At 34.1% G+C, this 24,401-nt stretch overlaps 1 protein-coding gene across 2 annotated transcripts in view; it reads left to right on the top strand.

Moving 5' to 3' along the window:
• BLTP1 (bridge-like lipid transfer protein family member 1) overlaps positions 1-24,401 on the top strand; it is a 174,815-nt gene that overhangs the window by 93,738 nt on the left and 56,676 nt on the right. For both annotated transcript variants that reach the window (XM_072938032.1, XM_072938024.1), the window contains 12 exons: positions 121-361; positions 1,371-1,513; positions 5,129-5,348; positions 5,781-5,939; positions 7,558-7,733; positions 10,460-10,635; positions 10,951-11,657; positions 12,094-12,339; positions 12,845-12,938; positions 14,838-14,888; positions 18,718-18,924; positions 20,376-20,614. In XM_072938032.1, the coding sequence (XP_072794133.1) occupies positions 121-361; positions 1,371-1,513; positions 5,129-5,348; positions 5,781-5,939; positions 7,558-7,733; positions 10,460-10,635; positions 10,951-11,657; positions 12,094-12,339; positions 12,845-12,938; positions 14,838-14,888; positions 18,718-18,924; positions 20,376-20,614 (2,659 nt within the window). The remainder of the gene's footprint in view (positions 1-120; positions 362-1,370; positions 1,514-5,128; positions 5,349-5,780; positions 5,940-7,557; positions 7,734-10,459; positions 10,636-10,950; positions 11,658-12,093; positions 12,340-12,844; positions 12,939-14,837; positions 14,889-18,717; positions 18,925-20,375; positions 20,615-24,401) is intronic.

Genomic DNA, 24,401 nt, shown 5'->3' with positions numbered 1-24,401 from the left:
ATTCTAGTTTCCTCATCTCTAAATGGGAGTTCTGAGATTTAAATGAATGTATGCAGAACACTTAAATAATAACTTTTTGTTATAGGAAGATTACTCCTAACCGTTTCATTGTTGTCATAGAGTGATGGCCTTCCTGCTTTGGTAACTTTAAAGAAAGGCTTAGTTGCACTGGCAAGGCAATGGATGAAGTTTATTGTGGTGACACCAGCCTTTAAAGGAGTTAGTATACATCGACCAGCTCAGCCCCTGAAACCTCAGTCAGCTGTGGACCATGAACATGAAGACGGACTTGGGCTGGACAATGGAGGTGGTCTTCAAAGTGATACCAGTGCTGATGGAGCAGAATTTGAATTTGATGCAGGTAACTTTGTAAATATTTTAGCCAGATATCATGTACTTGGTATCCAAATACATGTGATGATTTTAGTAACTTTTGTCCCAAATATGAAATTTTGCCCCAAATTCAGTCCCAAATTTGAAAATGTCATGGCTTAGTTAAGTGTGATTTGTCTTAGTCCAAATAAATGGTAATAGTGTTGGAATCTTTATACAGACTTGACTTTTAAGTTTAATTTTGTGAAATACATTAGATTACTTCTCTGATCTACCCAGTACAGTTAACAGGCAATCTTTGTATAGCTAGAATGTTTTGAGTGAAACACATGAATTTCTTTTTGAAATTTATACTTGTATTTGTTTACTTATCATGCTCCTTATGCCAGTCTTTTAAAGATTTGAATTTTGCGTGGTGCTGTTTGACTCTGATCTTGTATAGTGTTTAAAGTTGTGCATTCAGCCTGCAGTTCTGTCTCCATAATGGCTGTGCCAGAACACAAGTAGTAGATACGCATTTCAGAAGTATACGTGATATTGATATATAATACTTTACATACATAACATTGATATGTAATACTTTACCACGCTTTATTTTTTTTAAAAAGTTTGTATTTAACAAATGAATATGCTTCACGAATAGGCTGTATTTTATTATTTATTTTGAAAAATTTCACATCTGCACAAAAATGGAAAGAATCGTGCAGTAAACATCCCTTCTAATTATCAGCAAATGCCTAGGTTAATCTGTAAATGTTCCATACTTTCTTCAAGGTAGTTGAATTGGTTTTTGATCTGTGTACCATTTGGGTGGCAAATGTGAAAGACTGAGTAGGAGCCATTTGTTCCTTTCTTAAGACTGAATGAAAAGATTGGAATTTGATGATTAAAAGAAAAGAAGAGTGAATATTATAGTAGAGCCCACAATTAATTTGTCAAGAAATTTGAAAAGTTGAGTTTAGTTACACCACCAGGAACATTGGAGCTGATATTTTAAGAAAATGGTAATCTATTCTTACTCTTTTGAACTCTTTCAGCCACAGTCAGTGAACACACAATGCTCCTGGAAGGGACAGCCAACCGGCCTCCACCTGGTAGCTCTGGACCTGTGACTGGAGCTGAGATAATGCGGAAACTTTCTAAGACTCATACCCATAGTGATTCTGCATTAAAAATAAAGGTACATTGTTGCTGTTTTAGGTTAGAGTTACTTAGACTTACAGAAAAGACCTAAACTTTTATTATCACAAATGTAAATATTACGTATTGACCCTAAATATTCAAATAGTATTTTTATGTTGAAATTAACATGATTAGTAACTTTTAATTTATACATTTCTTTGAAAATTATGTCAATAGTCAGTATTTAATATTGAACAAGGACTACTTTAACTACCAAGCCTTAGGGCTCTCTTTTCAATTTATTGAGTATTGTTTTCAATAAAATACAATATTGAAAATGTTAGGTCAGCTTAGAATTATTAGTTTTAACAAGATGTTTTATAGGTAGTACATGATCAGTATATAGTTTGAGTTAGGCTATTTTATGATTTTAATTAAATTGTTTTGTTTTAAGAAGTGTAACCAATGCTTGATACAACATATGTATAGCACAGTGGGTGACTAGCACACCAGGAGGCAGACTGCCTTGGTTTCAGTCCTGACTCTACCACTTAGTTTCTTTGAGACAGAACAAGTTTTTAACTGCACTGTGTGGAAGTTTTCTCGTATGTTAAAATGGAGATTATAATAGTAACCTCCTTCAGAAGGTTGCTGTTAAGAAATAATTGAGTTAATATAAGAAAAATGCTACAATACCTGGTACATAGTAGGCATTTAATAAGTTATTTGTTGTGTTGTGACTTATTTATTTTTTGGTAGTTTCCTTTTCTGAGTACTGAAAACAGCAGAGTGTTAAGATTTTAACTTCCTTTGACAGTCTAGATATAATCTTAAATTAATACCAAGAATCTATTAGGAAAATTATAATTTTGACTATATTAAAATATAAAAATTTGTACACAGAAAAAAAGTATTGTAAACAAAATAGAAAGACATATGAGAAAGTGTTAATTTCCTAATATGTAAGATCTCTTCCTGATCACTAGAAGGGCACAGCCAAATACAAAAGAGTTAAAGGCAGTTCACAGAGAAATACATATACACATGTGAAAATGCATTCTCTTAGAAGTAAAGAAATGAAAATGAAATTGCATTTCCACCTGTCATATTGAAAAAACTAAAAGTTTGATAGTAAATGTTGGTGAAGTTATAAGAAAACAGACACAAAGAGGCACAAATTCTCTGAAGAACAGTTTGGCAATTTTTAAATATAAAATTTTAAATGTAATGCCTTTTAACCCAGTATGTGCATATCCAGGAACTCATTCTAAAGAAATAAATGCTCTTAGGTACTCAAGGATATATATCCAAGAGCGTTCTTTACAACATCATTTGTAATAGGAAAATAATGGAAACAACACAAAGGACTAACCATTTGAGGACTAAGAGACTAGTCAGTGTACCCTCATACAATGCATATTATGAGGACTTCAAAAAGATAAAGTAGATCTCTAAGTAGATACGGAATCATCACCAAAGTACACTGATTAAAGTAAAAATAAAGTATGGGACAATATGTGTCTGTGTGTCAAAAAGGCTAAAAATATATATGTGCTTATATAATCAAATTATTTATAGAAGGATAGATAAACGGTTGAGAGGACTTCTGGGGGAAGGGATATAGTAGACTGGAGTTCAGGGGATACTTACTTTTTATTAACTAGTCTTTTGTGCTTTTGAAGTTTTTATTCTGTGTGTATTGCCCTTTTAATTAAAACATTTAATGATGGTTTGATACACATTTTTTAGAAGTTTGGACTATAAAGCTCACTCTATTTCTGTAGTATAGTTACAAGACCAGCATACTTTAAATTCTCAACCTCTTAACCTGTCTCAGACTTTTTTCCTGGTTGACAGTTTTTCCAAACCCTCTGATCATGTTTAGGTCTTTGCTATTAATGCTGTTCTCTCTCAGAAGTCTTTTTGAGCATTGTTTATGGATTACAAAATTTCTCCAAAGACTTGAAATTACAAGTGCTTTGTTTAGATCTCTGCCTTTCAGGATCTTTCTGTTTGCATAGTCTGCCTGCCTGCCTGTCTGTCTGTCTTTCTCTCTCTTTCTTTTCTTTCTTTCCATTTTTTTTTATTGAGTTATAGTCATTTTACAATGTTGTATCAAATTCCAGTGTACAGCACAATTTTTCAGTTATGCATGAACATACATATATTCATTGTCACATTTTCATTGTGAGCTACCACAAGATCTTGTGTGTATTTCCCTGTGCTATACAGTATAATCTTGTTTATTTATTCTGCATTTATCTGTCAGTATCTACAAATTTTGAACTCCCAGTCTATCCCTTCCACCCTCCTCCCCCTTGGCAACCACAAGTTTATATTCTGTGTCTATGAGTCTATTTCTGTTTTGTATTTATGTTCTTTTTTTTTTTTTTTTAGATTCCACATATGAGCGATCTCATATGGCATTTTTCTTTCTCTTTCTGGCTTACTTCACTTAGAATGACATTCTCCAGGAACATCTATGTTGCTGCAAATGGCATTATGTTGTCGGTTTTTATGGCTGAATAGTATTCCATTGTATAAATGTACCACATCTTCTTTATCCAGTCTTCTGTCGATGGACATTTAGGCTGTTTCCATGTCTTGGCTATTGTAAATATTGCTGCTATGAACATTGGGATACAGGCATCTTTTCGAAGTAGGGTTCCTTCTGGATATATGCCCAGGAGCGGGATTCCTGGGTCATACAATAAGTCTATTCCTAGTCTTTTGAGGAATCTCCATACTGTTTTCCATAGTGGCTGCACCAAACTGCATTCCCACCAGCAGTGTAGGAGGGTTCCCCTTTCTCCACAGCCTCTCCAGCATTTGTCATTTGTGGATTTTTGAATGACGGCCATTCTGACTGGTGTGAGGTGATACCTTATTGTAGTTTTGATTTGCATTTCTCTGATAATTAGTGATATTGAGCATTTTTTCATGTGCCTATTGATCATTTGTATGTCTTCCTTGGAGAAACGCTTGTTTAGGTCTTCTACCCATTTTTGGATTGGGTTGTTTGTTTTTTCCTAAGTCGTATGAGCTGCTTATATATTCTGGAGATCAAGCCTTTGTCGGTTTCATCATTTGCAAAAATTTTCTTCCATTCCACAGGTTGTCGTTTTGTTTTACTTATGGTTTCCTTTGCTGTGCAGAAGCATAGTCTTTCTTTGTACTGTTTTAAACTGATCTGGAATTCGAATCTTAGATGTGACAGGACAGATAGAGATTCGACAATTGTGTGTTTTTGATTTTTTTGTTTTTCCTTGGAGAATTGCTGGAAATTCTTTTTGGCATATTAGAGCTGTACAGAGAATCTAGTCTTAACACAGAAATTCATTATCGGAGTCCTAAGAAGGGTAGTATAGTATTAAGAATTTTGGAATAGAAGTCTTGCCACCGGACTCCCTCTTCTGATTTTAAAGGGAGTTAATCATTGTAATTAAGTGAATGATCATTTAAACGCTGTCGTTTGTATTGTACTATAGAGTTATAAAACTTTATCATATACATTTGAGATTCACTACAATTCTAGTAGACACAGACTGTTTAGGTAGACACAGTAGTTTTAATGTGAGCAATAACTAGCAGTAATAAAGACAGTGAATAGTCGTGGTTATCAGCAGTCATTTTTACATGCATAAGAAAGAGCCCCATGTTGTTCCTTTTGTAGGGCATTCACCCATATCATTCTCTGAGCTATACCAGTGGAGACACTGCCACAGATTCTCCGGTGCATGTTGGACGTACTGGGGTACCAGTTAAGGAGAGTCCAAGGAAGGAGAGCCTACTCAGCTACCTGACTGGAAGCTTCCCGAGCTTGCACAACCTCCTGGAAGGGACTCCTCAGAGAAGCAGCGCAGCTGTGAAAAGTAGCTCCCTAACAAGAACAGGTATATCCTTAGTTTGGACAATTGTAAGTTTACTTCTGTAGGTTGTTAAGAAAACAAAAGCAGGACGTAAGTTTATTTAGATATATACTTTGGTTGCATACCTGGTCTTTTGTATTACACCTTATCTTTTAGAAAGTATTTTGGGAAATTGTTCTGTTTGTAGCTTGTTGGTATCTCGTGCCCTTAGTTTGCTGTCAACCTAGGTGTGGTGTGGAATGCTGTCTAAACCAGCCAACAGTGCATTTCCTCCCAATATAATAAAAATTATTTATTTATTAATGCCTTACCATCCAAGTACTAACATCATGCAGTTAAGTTTAAAAACATGTGCAAAAGGCAGATGATTTAACCTGACTTTTCAAAAATAATTACATAAATCAAATTTCCTGCTCCTTAGTATGTAAGTAATACTAAATATAACTCTATTTTCAGGAAATACAATGGCCACTGATATGTTATCTGAACACCCCTTGTTATCTGAGCCATCATCTGTGAGTTTCTATAACTGGATGTCAAATGCTGTGGGTAATCGAGGAAGTGTGGTACAAGAATCTCCTGTTACAAAATCAGGACACAATAGTCTTCCAACAGGTATTGAGCTGTCACATCATTTCATTTAACTGTCTGAGTAACAGTTATATGTAAAGTTATAGAAAAATCCTATTTTTCAGAAGATGATTAAAAAATCTCAAACGTTTAAGTAGTGTTTAGTTGAACTTGGCCCATTAATGAAATGCTTTTAATAATATTGCAATTGAGAGAGTCATAAGCAGTTGTTCAGTATTCTTATGGAAAAGCAGATATGTCAAATGTCAGGTGATATATAATTCAAAGAGTTTAAAACTTCCATTTAATGTGGCTAGTTTAATTTTCAAAACACCAAAAGGAGGTAAATGAAAAAATGTAAAGGATAATTACAACATCATGTACCTACAGTACAGGAAATATTTTCAGCTTATCCAGATTCCTCTGAGACATAATAACTAGTGTTCTTATACTCTCTATAGTCACTTAAATATTTAATTAAATTTAAAGGAATAGTAAAAGGAATAAAGTAAGATTCTTGACCTCAAGGACCGGGAGATAAATGAAGAAAATTTTATTAATTTGAAAGAAATATTTATAAGTAGCAAGAAGACTGGTAGGAAATTCACAGAGAAGTATTGGTGGCTATTTCTAGTAACATAAGTGGAGCCACCCTTTCTTTTTTATCCTTTTTCTGTTTTTCTATTTTTTCAAATTCACTAGATGTATTATTTTCTTGTAAGTATACACACACACACACACACACACACACACACACACGTATGTATATATATATTTTTAAAGAATATGTGAAGTAGTCTTTGATTCTAGTTAGTGAGGGCAGGTGAAATGAATCTGTGTAACAGCTATTTGGGTCACTAGTTAATTCTATTCAGACAGAAAATATGAAATTAAGAAAAGTGATTGAAATATGACTACTTAGTCCGTTCTCTTTTTTGCTGGTCTGTGGGCCACTTTTGCATTTGAACGTGATCCTAATTCTAACTCTTAAGAGCACAAGGACTTGCTGGTTTTTAGTATCAGTTCTTGGTTGAAGAAGCTAGAAGGATGGTGCGTCCACCAGCTCAGAGCACTTTTGTGGAGCTAGTCTCACCACTGCACAGAGTTTCACTTTCAAGAGAACCAGAAAGGAACTTTTCCTCTCTATCTCAACTCCTTTGCCTGGGGAGTTAAAGGATGAAGGAAGCACAGAAGAAAGAAATAGTGCCGTTTCATTCTCGTTCCACCTTGGGAAGGCACAGTTGGGAAGAAATTTATATGTGGGGTTCTGTGACACCTATGGCTTTTGTCCTGCTGCAGCTACTCTTTGTAGCCCTGCTACTGTCTGTAATGCTGTTCTTCAGTGCAAAGCTGATGGGGTATCAAGTGTTTTTCAAAGACCTTCCAGCCCTAAATTTGTATATTCTGGTCTGACTGACTCTTATACATATTTTGTGTATGAGAATGACTGATATATCCTGAAAACTTAGTTTAATTTTAGTTTTTATTAATAAATCATGTCTGTAAAATAACCTGAAAGTGCTGGGTTTTTTCCTTCTCAATTTAAATGGTCTGGTAATACTATTATAGTACGGGCTTCATAAGTTTACTTTGCTGTGTCCTTGTATGTGGTTTTCATTTCCCAATAATTTAGATTTTATTCTTGAACATTTTACTCTGTCAGGTGTTGCACCCAATCTTCCTACAATACCCTCTGCATCAGATTTCAACACCGTCTTGTCTAGTGACCAGAATACTTTGGATGGGACACATTCTCAGCATAGCACGAGTCAGGATGATGTAGCAGGTGTAGAAGAAGCCAACCAAGGGTTTCCTGCTGTACAGCTTGCTGATGCACAGGTGAGCCAGTCTGTTTTCCCTAATCATAATGACCCCTCACTAGGCAGTAGTTAGCAGCTGGAAGCATCAAGTATGTGCACCTTGGAATTCTAGTGAAAATCTTTTTCCTTGCCTCTCTGCCTAAAGCCTGCATGAAGAAAGGAGGAGCCTTTAGAAAGTACATTATTAATTATAAATGCATATTAAGCATCTATAGATATTCACTAAACCAAAGAGTGGTATGTAGTTAATTGTCTCATATAGCAACATTTTTGTTATTTGGAACTACAAACTGGCTAAATAACATGACTAGAAAGTTTAATTATTTCCTATAGTCTTTAGTGCTATGTTAAGAATTGAGTGAGCAGTGGGGAGGCACTGAAGATTTTGGAACAGAGGAAAAAAGTGCCTAGGACTGTACATGTAGAAATATTGTATGGATAGCAGTGCTTCAATGGATTGAAGTACGGAAACTAGAGATGAAAAGATGAGTTAATGAAGTAGCTCACAAAGTGGTCATGAAGCTGTTAGCTTAGATGGTTATGGCTTTGATAAGGTAAAAGAGAAATACTGTGGAGGTCTTATTTAACTGACTAAATGTATAAAGTGGAGAACAAAATCCTTTTAAAATGTACTTTTTAACTTGACTACAAGGCAAATGAGAGAGTGGGACATGGGTATTAAGAGGTACTACTTTTTCAGGATGAAAGCGACTTGAGCATATTTGTATACTTAGGAGGAATTAGGAAGGTCCTGATCAAAAAGGAAAAAATAAAAAAAAGAAAGAAGGGTAAACTGATAGAGTAGGACTCAGAGAGGGATGAGAAGTGTTGGAATTTAGAGTCATTTATGGAGAGAGGTGCTTTTAGACATAAAAAATACTTTTCCTTCTGAGAATTTTGGGGAAGGCAATAAGGACAGTTCATAAATGTACAGGTAAGTTTGCAAGTTGGTAGCTTCAGTTTTCTCTCACAATAGAAAGTGATTTATGTTAAGAAATGTGTCGGGTACTTCTACATTTTCTTGAGATTTACTTCACCAATACATTGAAGTGCTTTTTAGGGACTCTCACTTTTTTTTTTTAAAGAGAGAGAAAAGAAATAGTTATGTTTGTTCTGGCCTGTATATGCATTCATTGTATTTAGTAGCATTTGGTACACATTTTTAGAGATACCTCTACTATGTTACATATAAGAGTCTAAAATCTATCAGAGACATTAGTATTAAATAATATGATTTATTTAAAATGATGAGTGATTAAAAAAAAAACCTGTGTAAGGTGATTTAGACATATGTAAAGGTTGGAGTGAATCTGAAAGAGAGCTCAGTCACCACAGACCCCCAGAAGGATTCCCAAAGAGTGCTGAGGGCCTAGTTGTTGAGGTTGGTGTTGGGCTGGCAGTTAATGCACTTGTATCATTTCCTCTCATTGTCCTTAGCAGCTCAGCTATAGGAGGAGAAGCAGATGTAGGAAGGAAAATGAGGTGATAAGACATAATATACAGTCTAGGAAGTTGCTGAAATGGAGTTTAAGCTAAGATTGTTGGGGGAAAAGAAAGTCACATCACTTTGGAACTAAAGCATTCGTTGAGTTATCTGCATGGTGAAAGAAGTCATTCAGAATGATAAATTGGGATGAGAAGCAAAAGAACCAAAGTCCCTGGTAGGTTTGGAGGATTCACTAGGGGGCATAAATAGATGACAAAGATTAGGAAAGGTAAAGGACGGTTTGAACTTTGAGGAGGGAAGAGTTTTTCCATTAGGCTACAAGAGCAAATCTAAGATAGAGTAAACCCAAGAAAGAGTATGCCAAGCAAATACACAAGGTAGACAGAAATTCTCCCTAAGTTTCCAATGTTGAATAAAATTGAATTCTCTCATTCCAGGCTTTCAGACCATCAGAAAAGTAGCCTATCTTCCCCAGCACAATTGAGATGACTAATGGACAAGTGAAAATGAACTGGGGTCTCAGTGCACTTGTCTATTGTCTATTTTGATAGCATTTTCTAAGCTTCAGGATAAGATCACTAAGTGAGAATGTATAGTGAAAGAGTTAGAAGGGGGTCAAAGAAAGCATTGGATAGACAGCATCTATATTTAGGATGTCGAAGGAGGAAAAGGGACCATGCAGCAGAGAAGGAATCATCAGAATGATTAGAGTGATCTACTATTGAACACAAATAGTTGCTTCTATTTGCGTTAGCTCCCAGTGACTATGAATTTCAGTTAACCAGACTGATGTATTTCCATAAGAATTATACAATTCTTCAAATGTAAAGGAAGTCCTTTGTCAGAAAATACAATACATGTTAATTTATGTTACAGCCAAGTCATACCATTTAAAAATAGATCAGATGCTTATATGAAGTGCTTTTATATTAACACAGGAAATTGATAAACTGTTGTGAATCTTTTATTCCATATTCTTATGCTAACATGATAGATATTCATGGCTTTTTTTAAAAAGCAAGTAGAAGGATTTAAACTAATTCATGTTTTTATTTATCTTGTACTTTCACTCAGGCAGGATCAAGGAATCTTTGTATGATTAATTTGAAGATGAGTAGCATATAATAGGTTCTCAAAAATACCATTAAGTTATATTAGAGCTATATTTATTATACAAGACTTTTTTTTTTTTTGCTTTACATTACAGTAATATGTCCTGAGGTAGAGTGTAAGAAAAAAGCCACAGTAAAAATGATGGATTATAAATTGAGCTAATATCAAAGTATTATGTCTTTTAGGTTGTTTTCAAACCTCTTCTGAGTCATACAGGGATCCAGTCACAGGATGCAATGCCGCTCTGCTACCGAATGTACTTCGGAGAACATCTTTCATTTTCAGGGACTTTGGACTGCCTTAGAGCAGATATTGTGGATTCCGACACAGCCAAAGAAAGAAAAGGCAAAAGAGCAAGAAGGTATCTTGCATTATTGTTGTTTTTATGAAAATTTTGTGCAAAAGATATATTAGCTGTTTTTCAACTTTGCTTTCTTCTAATGCCAATGAGGAAGTAATTTTAATAGTTTAATGAGAAGATAATTTCCATTTAACAGAAATAGTGGCAACATTTTCTTAATAACCTGTTAAATGAGAATCATTTAAATGGCTTACGTTGTATTTCACTTTGGAGATTATTTTGCTCATCAGTTAATAAAGATTGTAGTTCTGGAAAAAAGGAAATAAAATCTTGTCATTTTCTTTCTTTCCTTTTTGTTTTCTTCACATTTTTTAGGCAAGGCCAAGTGAATCTTCCTCCACTTGAGTTTAAACCAGCATTAATGTTGGAAACCTTTAGCATCAGTGCTGTTGTGATGGAAAAGTCTGTGTGCACCCCTCAGAACTCTACCAGTGCTCTTTCTTTTCATGATCTCAACAAGCGTTACTACAATACCTTTCACTGCAATTTTACTATTTCCTGCCAGTCAATAAGCCAGCATGTAGATATGGCTTTAGTTCGTCTTATTCATCAGTTTAGTACAATGATAGATGACATCAAAGCGACTCAGACTGACATTAAACTCAGCAGATATACAGCTGGGTCAGCTTCCCCAACCCCTACCTTCAAAACCAGAAAACATCGGGATTTTCGCTCCTCTGACTTCAGCCGCAGCTCTAGAGGAAGTCTTAATGGTGGCAATAGAGTAAATAATGCAAAGAACAAACGGACCAACAATGAGAATAACAAAAAGGAATCTCGAAACAAAAATTCATTAGGAAGATCTGAAAGAAGAACTTCAAAAGTGTCCAGGAAAGGTTCAAAAGATGTGGTGGATCATATGACTATCCATATGGATGACTCTGATTCAATTACAGTGTCAGAGCAAAGTGAGCCTTCAGCTGAGTGCTGGCAGAATATGTATAAATTGCTTAACTTCTATTCACTTATCTCTGATCCAACAGGAATATTGGAAAAATCTTCAGAAACATTTGGACCAGCAGGTAATGGATATTTTTATATTTAAAAAAATTTCTGTTTAGAATAGCAATAATACTAAGAAAAGCAGGTTATTTGTCATTGTTTTCTTAATGTTGTAACTGGATAATTGAAATGCAGAGAAATTGGCAGTCACTCAAGGAGAGAAGATAGTAATGGTGATTAGATATTCTGCTACCCTCTTCCCATCCTTCCTAACCGTTACACAGTATGCTCTTAAAGAATTCCAACCAACCTTTCAAATGCTTTCAGATGCTTTCAAATATCTGACTGCTATTTATTTTCAAATATGACCATGGGGAAATGTTGAAACATTTTAAAAAATCATTTTGGTGGGGAAGAGGATTAAGAGGGCTGGTTTAAGGTTAGACAGTGTTTGGAATGTCCTTCCTTTTTGCAGTTTTCGTATCTAAACCCACATATTTCCATTTACTTATGAAGGAGTTCGGAGCCCTACAGAACCAACATGTAAAGTTGTGTTTGAAAACGAACAAGACAGTAACAGTTTGACTAAGACTCAGAGGAAACGTAGCTTGGTAACTTCTGAGCCTCAGCATGTTACTCTAATAGTGTTTGGGATTGGCATGGTGAACCGCACGCACCTGGAGGCAGACATTGGCGGGCTAACAATGGAATCAGAACTGAAGAGGATCCATGGCAGTTTCACACTTAAGGAAAAAATGAAAGGTAGGATGATGTTCTAACACTGTAGTGCTGCTTTTCGGAAGAAAGCCAATGCCATGTCTCCAAAATTCCTACTTGGCAATTTTTCTTCAGAAAATGGCACTTCCCATTTGTATGGATCAGGAGTGCTAGTTTGTGTAGTTTCTTTTTCCTATTCTTAATGTTTTTTAAATTTTTCTAAGTATTCTACAGTAAGTATAACTTCTGAGATTTAAAATATCAGTAGGCTGTTTAATTTCATTAGGCTCTTTAAATGCATGAGTGGCATGTTAAATTATGTATTTAGCATTATTCCGGTTTTGACATATAATAGATACGTATATATGAATACACAGAAATAAAAACTTCAAGGAAATTTTTAAAAAGTAGTTCCAAAATCGTTTAAATTTTATCATAACTTTAAATTATGTTTTGTTATTAAATGTATTATAAGTAAAATGTGATTTTAATATGAAGTGCAGTTATGTGATTTCCAGAATTCACATAATTATTTTTTCTCACATTTAAGATGTTTTACATCAAAAGATGACTGAGACATGTGCTACTGCTCATATTGGTGGGGTTAATATTGTGCTGCTTGAAGGGATTACACCAAATATACAGTAAGTATGTTTATTGTTTTCTTAAACTTATTTGTTACAGTTTTATAACTTAAAATTCATTGGCTAAATCCCATTTAGTTCTGAGGTTTACATACATAATATTATTACATACTTTAATTGTCATTGAGAATATCACCAAATGAAATGTTTTCAGAAAACATTTCTTCCCTTTCTAAAACTAGTTTATTACCTCCCCTGCCATGCTAAAAAACTGACTCCCAGTACAATTTAAGATTGTGTAACAAGAAAAATGATTACAGTGCAAACTTCAGTTAAACATATAAGATGCAAAAGCTCACAAATTCAAATAGTTAAGTAAAACAAAATTATAGTCAGAGAATAGAGACCCTTGATTTTGTGTTAACTAATCATTACCCATATTCATGCTGAGTTTCAAAACTTCCTCTTGCCGTTTTTTTAATTAGAAAATTTAACAATAAAGCCTAAGAGACTCTTCTAATAGTACAGATAAGCTTTCTGTAGTGAGCATACCATTCCATACTGCTTTTCTTTTGACTGTGCTCTCACCTTTTCTTTATAAGTTCTATTCTTACATATGTCCAAAATTGTTCTGATAATAATTACCTTTATATGTGATATTTAGATCAGGAATCTGTTATCAATATATTTAGCCATTGACTTTGTTCATACACTTGGGAGTATATACTTTCATTCCTAACATCCTTTCAGCGGAGCAGTTTCATGCTGTAACTACAAAATGTATTTTGATAATTTAGGTCAGATTTTAAGAATTTTCTCATTCTTAATATTATAACTGGTTAATGTCCTACTGCCATCCTATAAAAGCCTCTATCATGTTAAACATTGACTAAATGCAACATCAGAAAAATTAAATATTAGTTGTATATTGACTTGTTTCAGGTCTATTCATTGTATTTCAAACATGGATAATGTGGTGATTGTCTTGGGGAACAGTTCCTGAAATGGGTGTTTAAGTCTTGCTGGAGTGGTTGGGACCTACAAGTCTAGAGCCAAAGAGTACATTTCATTATAGCTGCCTAGCTGGTCCAGATTGCATTTCCTAAGCTGTCTTTCTAAAGACCAGAAAATTCCAGGAGTTGTGAGAGTCAAGATCTTTTCTGATCATTCAGTGTGGGAGGAGAGGTATTATTATGTAATAATTATAATCTAAAGAAGTATCTACTGTGGACCAGGAGCCTCACATACATTTTTTTTTAATCCTCAACACAATCCTGTTAACTGGAGTTGTTTTATCTCCACTTTACAAAGCAATAAATTGAGATTCAGAATGATCAGGTGTTTTCCCGAAATGGTTAAAATCACAGTCAGTAAGAAGAGATGCCTGAACCTGTGCTCTTTTCACCTTGCCTTAATGCTTCTGCAGACAGTCATCACAGACCATGGACTTCATGATTCTTTTGTTGACCTAAATTTAAAGTATTATGATTACTTTAAAGTATTATGGTTACCTATTCAAAAGGAGAACAGATTTCTTTAGGTGTCTCATGTGTTTTTTACTCTATCCTCTTGAATCTCTTTATCTCCATTATCAATTAGCTCTTTAAAAAAGGGCTTCAAATAGTCTATAAATTCATAAAACTTAATATTTATAAAACAGATTTTTTTAAAAAGTATTAGTTTTTTTTCATTAAAAAAATAAAAGTTATTAATTACTCACTGCCAAACTCTAGTACTGTTAAGACTTTCTGGATTTATTCTTTGGCTTTTCATTTCCAGTTTCAATTAGAAGGAAACGGAACTTAAAAAAATATAGTTGAAATGATTCTTTGAGGGAAAATTTTAACTATGGGAAATAAAAGCTTTCCAGATGATTGGTCATATTGTAACTAATTTATGCGTGATTGTTTCTTTGCTTCCTTTTTGTTTTCCTGCTTTCTCTTGAATCTTCATGTGTAGACTGGAGGATTTTCCTACATCTCCTACAAGCACAGCCAAACAAGAGTTTCTGTATGTCATTATTACTCTTTTTCATGGGCTTTGTGATTAACATAGTATTGAATAGTTTTGAAGATAAAATATTTAGATTAGCTGCATGGATGTGAATGTATGTAGCTAGTTATTATTCTATAGCTTTAATATAGATCCTTTTATAGATTAAAGCTTATTGATATTCAAGGAAAACACACAGGTAAGGACAACCTTTTTGGTAATTCACAGTTTGTTATGCCATTGAAAGACTGTAACACTGTAGTGTGTGGTGCTTTGTGCTTTTTAAAGATCTTCTAATATTAAAATTTATATTATCATAAATCCTTGTTGATGTTTGATGTGATAATAGAAGCTAAAATTTTTAACTTTGCAGAAGAGTTTTCATGAATTGGAAAAATTATTAAAGCACTAATATTAGACAATACCTACATATCTCAACCTTGTAATTCTGTTTTTAAGCTGGGGAGAATTTAATGCTCTATGTCAGATTTTATGTGTAGCTTTTACTATATATACTTTTATATTTTGAGTGGCTTGATTTGACCTCTTTATATCTGGTATTTTGTGGTAGTGAGTTATACCAAGTAGTATATTTAAATATTTGTAAAATAAGTCTTACCACCATGGCGATTTAGTATGTTACTTAGCACTGATTATTTCTCTGGACATTTTCTATAAAATTTGAATATGCTGAATAAATAGATGAATATGTATATTTATTCCAGGCTGGTAAGATTATCAATACCTGGTGAGATTTGTTTCATTGTGTATTGATAACAGGCCATCAATCAACACCCCTTTGTTGGGATTATCTGTGATCTATATCACTTAATCAGCCAACTAGAAGTACGAAAAAAGAATAAATTCACTAGTATTAAATTACAAAATTGATTGTTTTTTGGAAACCACTCTTCCATTTTAGTATTATCTTAACAGGTATAGAAAAAATACTTAATTCCACTTCAGTAGTCATAGTAGCTAGAGAAGATTTATTGTTTCCCTTCTTTTTATCACTGAGTTCTCTGGATACATATATGTATAAAAATTAATACTGTATGACTTTAGAGGGGATGCTTTTTAATGGCTGAAGATCAGATCTTCATCCACTCAACAAATTAGGTTATTAGGCTACATAGTATGGCCTGCACACTGTGTTAGGTTTCAGAGATACAATAGTAAGCAAATGAGAAGTGGTCCCTGTCATGATATCACTTAGAGGCCTACTCCCTCCTTTTTTAGGGCTTCTTGCTGACAGAGGTGACATGTAAGTTGAGAAAGAAAGTTTGAATGATTTTTAATAGTTAACTAAATAACACGTGATCACAACACTCTCTGTCCCTGCCTCTGCAGAGATTTTCAGGCAAAACTGAATTGAGGCAGGCAGCATTGACCAGGGGGCATAAATTAGTTTACTTCCTTTCCCTGCCTCTGAAATTTGGGCCTGCCTGCTAAAGTAGGTGGAGTAGGGGTGGAGATAGAGTAGAAATAATGAAGCCTCAAAGTAAATTCTCAAATCCTTCACTTAACCTGGTGCATACAAAGCTGGCCTACCTTTAAGGCCCTATTGCCTGGAGATAGGAAGAAAAAGATGGGGAAAGTCCTTGCCCTGTTAGGCACTGCAGCCATTGTAACTTAGGTTCACAGTGGACCTAGCAGAACCTTGTCAAATAGACCACCACTGTCAATGAATTCTTGAAACACAATTCTTGGTCATTTGCCATGAACTTTTTACATATATGAGGCATGCCTGGCATGCTGTAAGTTCTTATAGTCTTCTCTTTAGAGAGATTTGACCCATTCTTTCTTGTATGAAAGTCTTATATATACTACATGTTTTATGATCTAGATTAATGTCAACTATTTCAACAATTAAAATCAAATTGTGAATAGATAACTCATATTGGCAGCTTGTAAATTGTTGACGTCCTCATTCTGGGTCTCCTTACATCTTTAACATGTACAGGTTGACAAGAGTTAATCAGACATCCTCTACAGTGTCTGGCTCAGTTTGATCAGTGTAGGACTAGCTCCGAGGAACATTATTCACGTTGTAGTCATGGCGTCACTTACATAGCCTACAGTGTGAATATTGCCCTCTGGAGCTGAGCAACACAGAACTTCCAAGTCCATAACGTACAAATTTCCACTGTTGATACCACAGTAGGACCTACACTAGGAGGGCAGTGACAGCCCCATAGCTTTCTATTCGTGCTGGTGTATATTGAAAATCGAGGGTTGTCTGTGTACTTATATAATCAAAATTAATATTTAAGCAGACTTCTATAGATTATAATGGTAAAATAGAGAGATAAGTGTACAGTTTCTTGACTGTCATGGTAACAGTACTTCTTGGAAGATGTATGTTTAGTTTCATTCAGTTTGTGGATATTGTTCATAGTTTTGTAAAAAGCCCTTTGTATTTCAGCACCATCTAAGTGTTCTGGCTCATATTGAGATTGAATTTAAGATGGAATCTCATTGATGATAAACAGTAGCTTTATTTACTAAAATAGTTAAGATTCAAAATTCAGTAACTAGTCAGAATCCCAGAATCTACCCTCATGCCTGCTAGAACAGTTCCATAGATTACTTTTTTCTTTTTCTAGTTAGTGTTTGTTTCTGAGAAATAGTTTGCTTTGCATAAGAAAGCAAATATAGTTCTCTAGGAATTTATCATTTTTGAATTTTGTATAATACCTGGATTTCCCTGTCTGTAAATAATCAGGACTTCTGATAGAACCACTGTTATACTTCTCGAGGTTTATTCCAATGGAAGTTAAATGTAATGAACTGATTCCTTAGATACTTGAGACTGTAAATTATTTGTGAATCCTCTGTAGCCTAAGTAGATATAAATGTGAGCTGACATATAGTTAATATGAAATTTGCATTTTGTGTGTGTTGCTAAATCTGTTGTCAAACATCCTTTGCCCATTTGAAAGATAACATTTGTGTTAAAAGCTATCCTTCTGCTGTCTGGCCTTTAATAGTACAGTTCATTGACATGAACCTTTTCCACTGTATGTCAAGACTGCTTCATCATGGCTTTTACCTATATGCTTTATCACATGCTATCTGTGGAATTCCAAGGCTGTAGTGTTGAGTTGTTCTTCTGCTGTACTTCTTTCTACTCATTCATTTCACAAAATTCAGTGAGTGTCTATGATGTTCAAAGTACTGTTCTAAGCATTGAAAAGAAAGAACATGAAATCAAGAAAGACAGTATCTCTGCTTTATATCTGTACCAGTAAAGCCTACAAATTTTTAATTAAGTAGTAGCTACTCATTACGAATTGGACTTCTGTCATTTCTTTGCCACTCTCTGAAAAAAAATTGGAAAATGCAAGTTAAATTTCTTGCTTTGTATTAATTTCTTTTAATGTGTTAGATAATTGTTAGATTAATTTCTTTGGGTGATTAGATTTTAAGAAGTATAGTGAGGTTTTTTTTTCTTTTAATCTTCACTGTCTATACTTTTTTAGAGGTTGTACAGATCCCTAAGATAAATTGAAGAAAAGAGGAGTTCTGAATGGGGGAGAAAAACAAAATGGAATTTTGTGTGTTGTGTATGTGTAATATGTCAGTGTTCATTCTCTTACATGTCAGCCCATACATGCATTCTTCTGTAAACTCTAAGAAATAGAATAATATTTAGTACAAACAGCATAAAATGTATTTAAATATTTTTAGAAAATATTTTTTCTTCAGTATGATTTAAATGCATGAAAAATCTTAAGTCATTTACTTCATTGAATGATTAAAAAGCATTTGTCTTGCTCTCAAAATATTTTTTCAAAATTTCTCTTTACTTGGCCATATTTTAATAATCCTCCTTCTCCATTGCTAGAACTGTAGTGAAATGTAGTATTGCGAAGTCCCAAGCCCTGTACAGTGCCCAGAGAGGGCTGAAGACTAACAATGCCGCCGTGTTCAAAGTAGGAGCTATCAGCATCAACATTCCCCAGCACCCGGCCACCCTACACAGCATGATGGTCCGGAGTTCTCACCAACTGTCTAAGCAGATCTCCGATCTCATCAGACAGCCTTCCACAGCGTAAGTTATTTACTTAAGTTCTGTGGTTCTGTGTAGTATTTATGTCATTCTTTGCTGTGTTAACAATAGTTTGGAGGAAGACAGAGGGTTTAAATCTAAATAGTGACCATTATGGTTAGTGGGGGAGGTGGAAAGTAGCTAAACATGGTTGTAGGAGAATCATGTTGGATATTATTAAAGTTCTCTCTCACGAATGAAGTTGTCAGTTTTTGATATCACATCAGTAAAGCTTTAGAGATTTGTGGACCTCATAAAAGGTACTAATAAAAAACAAAGTGATAAATTCTAGGACTGTATCAATCCTTATGTGCTTCAAACTCATTGAAATTTGTGACTGCATAGGTTTATAAAATTGCAGTGGACATTTATGCCCTATGCGTGGTTTTGTGCTGTCCTCTGTATGAAATATTGTACATGGTTCAAGGCAGGATTTGATTATGCTATATAAATACTTTAAAGGCAGTAAATTGGACATTTGCACAGTAACCTTTATTCCCTGGGTCTGCATTGCTGAGTTTTATTCCTGGTCTCCAAAGCTGTAACTAAATGAATAACTAATAGAAATATAAGTAACAGGTAAAAATTTGTCATGTTATGTTTCCTCTTTCCTATCCCATAAGGTAGAAAAACATTAGTGCATTTTTTGATGGTGTCGTAAAGCAGTGGTTTTTCCAATTAGTCTATCTAGAGCTTTGCTTTTGATAAAATATTAATTCATGTCTGTTTGACAAAGTAGTAATAATTTAAATATGCTTCTCCTTTCAATGGAATGTGGAATCCAGGATGTGTACATGAGCCTTAGTTATAAAATACTCTAGGGAATTTTTCCTTATTAGAACATATCAGCAGTAAAGTGGAGTGGTTAAAAAAAAATCACTCTGGAGTCAGACTGACTGAGTTCAAATCTAATTTCGCCACTTTCTAGCTATGCTTCCTCATTTATAAAATGGAGATAACAGTACCAACTCACAGGGTTTTGTGGGATGAATATAAATGATATAAAACACACAAAGAACAGTACCTGGCACACAGTAAGCACTTGCATAATTACTGTTCGTGTTGGTGGTGGTATTATTTGTAGTGGCAGTAGTAGTAATAATGTTACAATCCACGGTAGAGTGCATACTGGTTAAGTCATGGAATTTGGAGTCAGACAAATGTGAGTTTAAACTTCAGTTTCACATTAGTGATATGAGTGGCCTTGGCAGTATAACATTCCAGTTTATATTGTTATGATAACTTCTTGTTTACTTTTTTCTACATCATCATTTTTCAGTGGCTGTTTTGAGGAAGTCAGTATGATCTGCTATTGGAAAGAAAACATCTGTTCAGTTTATTTTTGCTATTTTTTATTGAGAATTCCAGTTTCACACAGTTTTTGTTTTTTATACAATTTAAATTTTATTAGTAGCTGCTCTAATTCTCTTTTTTAAATTTTTTTTGCTTTATAGCCCACAGCCTGTAAAAGAAGATATTGCAACCCCACTACCTTCTGAAAAAACCCCAACGAGTGTTAATCAAACTCCTGTTGAAACAAACGAATTTCCTCAGCTACCAGAAGGTTTAGAAAAGAAGCCTATTGTCCTTAAATTCAGTGCCATGTTAGATGGGATAGCCATCGGAGCAGCACTTTTACCATCTCTGAAAGCAGAATACAAGATGGGAAGAATGCGAAGTCATGGAATGACAGGTAATGTTGAATTTGGAATTCATTCTTAAAATTTATGACTGGTTTCAGAAATTCGTAATATTTTGGTGAAAAGTAAATTTGGTCTTACTGATTTTATATGAAAATTTAGATAATTTTAATCAAAACACTTTTAAACTTCATTAATGATGTTCTTAAAAGTATCAGTCCATTTCCTTGAATGACCAGCATGGACCCTGCTTTCTTTAGAACTCTTCGGAGTTACCCACTGTTGAGACCATTTCCAACTTAAACTTAAGTTGAATAAATTTCTACATCTGTTAGATTCTTATAGACTGAATAACTTGGTTTATTTTCACATTGAGTGCATTTTGCTCAGATCAGAGGTGTTTGACTTTTTCAAAATAGCTACTTTTATCAGAGTTTGTGATCCTTATATATCCTCTCCAAAAGCACTTTGCATTTTTATTCTGATATGTATCATATACAAAAGTGTGTCAATTATATACACACAGTTTAAAGAACTATAAATTCACCAACCTATTACACAACCTAAGAATTAAAACATTACCAGCAGGTTGAAGACTCCTTCAAGGAATATTTTCATTATTAGATAAAATTTCCCATGATTGTCTGGTGAATAACCACTGTCAGGTATTTTGTGTTACCCATTCCTTTGCTTTTCTTTATAGTTTTATCACATATGCACATACTCATAAATAACTTTGTTTGCTGTTGCTTCTTTTAAACATTCATATGGAGTTTCACTAATGTATTTTTTAACTTGGAATTTTTTTTGTTGTACATTTTGTTTCAGATTCATCTGTATTCATTCATGTGTCTTTGGTTCATTCATTTTCCCCTGAAATAGTCCATTCAATGATTGTATCACAGTTTATTTATCCATTCTGCTATTGATGGAGCTTTGGCTCATTTTACTATTTTGCTATTAAATTTGTTCTGGTGCACATGTGCAAGAGTTTCTCAAGGGTATTTACTTAGGAGTGATACAGTTTAGATTGTAGGGTAAATGCACCTGCAGTTTTACCAGGAAATGTAAAATTGTTTTCCATAGTGCTTGCGTCCACCAGTATTTACTCTCCCACCAGTATTAGATGAGAGTTTCCACTGTTCCATGTCCTTACCAACACTTGTTATTATCTGACTTTTAAATTCTTGCTTCTCTGGTAAATGTGGAATGGTGTCTCATTGTAGTTTTAATTCATGTTTCTGTAATTATTAATGGAGCTGAATTTTTAAACGTGATAAAGAGGTCCTTATATGTTTTCTTATATGAAGCACCTGTTGATGGTTCTTACTCGTTTTTTGCCCATCATATCGAGTCATTTGAATTTTTCTTGGTTTACAGGAATTCTTTGTACATTTTGTATATTAAAACTTTGGTGTTAATATATTCAACATACATTGTCACCCAGCTGGAAGTTTATTTCACATTTTTTTTAATCTACAGGTAACTCTTAATTTTAAGGTAATTGAATTTACCAATATTTTCTTGTTTTACTGTGTGTTTTTATGTCTTGAAGAAATCCTTCTACTCCCAGCATCATGAATATATTCTCTTATGTTTACTGATAAATATTTTGAAGTTTTGCTTTTCATATTAAGTTCCTAATCTGTATGGAATTGACTGTTTTTTTCTTTAATGTGGTTTGGAATTGTATGCATAACCAGTTATCTTGGCATCATTTTTTGACTTGTCTGTTCTTTTTTCAGTGATAGATAATCCGACTTTGTAATCCATTAAGTGTTTATGTATGTGGGAGTCTATTTCAGAAATCTCTATTATGCCTGTTTGTACCAGTGTCATATCAATACCTGACTTTTTCTTTTTTTAGAACTTGTCCTGGTTATTTTTGGCTTTTTTGCTCCCTCATATACCTTTTAGAATCAGTATGCCACGTTCCCTGAAAAAAGCCTGTTTTGATTTTTATAGACATTTAATTGAATATGTAGATTTACTTGGGGAAGAGTTGAAAATATTGATTGATATTGAGAATTGATATTGTATTTAGCCTTCTTTTTCCTGAATGTCTACTTCTCTGTTTCTTTAGGTCTTAAAGAAGACCTATGTTTTTCTACAAGTTTTAAAATTTTTCAACTTAAGGTTTTTGTGTATCTGTTGCAAGATATATCTCTTTAGATACCTAGGCATCTTGTTGTTGTTATTACAAATGGTATATTTTGTAAAATGGCATCTTAAACTAGTGGTGGTGTGTACAAGTGTGCTTGGTCCTTTTATGTTAATCTTATATTCAGCAGCCATATTGTGCTATTCTATTATTGCTAAGAAGATTCTCTGGAGTTTTCTAAGTAGATATTCTTACTATATGCAAATAATATTTTTGTTTCTGCCTTTCCAGTCTTTATGTCTTTTTGTTTCTTTTCCTTACTATGCCTCTACTACAGTGTTCAATAAAAGGGGTACTTTGGGCATCCTTGTCTTACTCCCATCTTTTAAGAGAATTAATATTTCACGAGTGAATATGGTATTTGCTGTAGGTTTTTTCTGGGTTATTTTTATCAGGTAAAGAATATACTTTTATTATACTTTAAAGTATATACCTTTATTCTTAGTGTGCTAAGAGTTTCTATGAATAATTGGTGAATACTTGTTATTGGATACTTTTTTCTGCATCCATTGAAATTAAAATATTTTTCTCCTTTATTCTGTTAATATGATAAATTACATTAATCATTTTTTAAAAGTCATATATATGTCTATGTGAATACATACACATACATATATAAATACATACATATATGTATGTATTTTTGCCTACCCCCTAGCATCTTAGGTTTTCTTTATTAAGAGGAATTTTCTGTAGATCTTTTTGTTACCAGAAGCAGAAGCACTCTAAGTGCATTTCCCTATTTGGCAGGGTCAGAAGTGTTGGGCTTTCAGATACTGGGCTAACAGTGTCGAGCTCATCGTGGTCAGTTATTCAGGGCACCCATGAAATACAAGAGTCAACAGAAGCAGCAGGTCAGAAGCCAAATCTGCAGTTTAGAACTAGGAAGATATAAATATTTAGGAGCAAAGAACATTGTCAAATATCCAGACAGATAAGAACCCATAATTCTTCTGGATATGAAGGAAAGGGACAAAAATACTAAATGAATGACTGCACTAGTGATAAGGGATGACCTGAGGCCTAGAAGTACTTCAGCCTTGTGTTTTTAATTTGGTAATGCTGGTGGTAGAAACAGTGGTGGTAGCTGCTGTGGTAGACAGTCCTCACCCCTTGCAGCCTGCAAGCCACAGTCAGTGAGTCTGCCAGCCTGGAGTAATGAGTGAGAGGAGATCAGAGCAGTCATGACCTGTCTGGCCTTTCACAGTTGCACGAGTTGCTGAGAGAGCATTTTTCTGTTTATAGATAAACTCATTCCAAGTATAAATATTGCATACTGAGTGAGTACGGTGAATGTGACATATAGGAGAAGATCTTTAGTATTTTGAAAAAAAGAATTATTTCTGGCACAATTGAGAATACCAGGAACATATAATAAATTACAAATATAGGCAAAATAGGCTATTTAATGACGTTTGAGTGGAGAGAATTGGTATGTGCAAACAATATCAGTAGATTTTGTTGGTTGGAAAGGAACATGAGCCTATATCTTAGACAGTATATGTAACGGGCAATAAGAGATCTTGAGTTTAATAAGGTTTCTGCTACTCTTTTATGCTCTCATGAATAGTTGGAGGAATATTGCATGAATAATAGTACAAGTTGTGTATTTATAATTGTTTGAACAACTACATGCCAAACTGTTGATTTAAGTGTTTAGAACCAGCAGTAAACTAAGA

The sequence above is a fragment of the Vicugna pacos genome, chromosome 2 (genome assembly GCF_048564905.1).
Source record: "Vicugna pacos chromosome 2, VicPac4, whole genome shotgun sequence".
Lineage (NCBI taxonomy): Eukaryota > Metazoa > Chordata > Mammalia > Artiodactyla > Camelidae > Vicugna > Vicugna pacos.
This window is presented reverse-complemented; position numbering and strand designations above follow the sequence as displayed.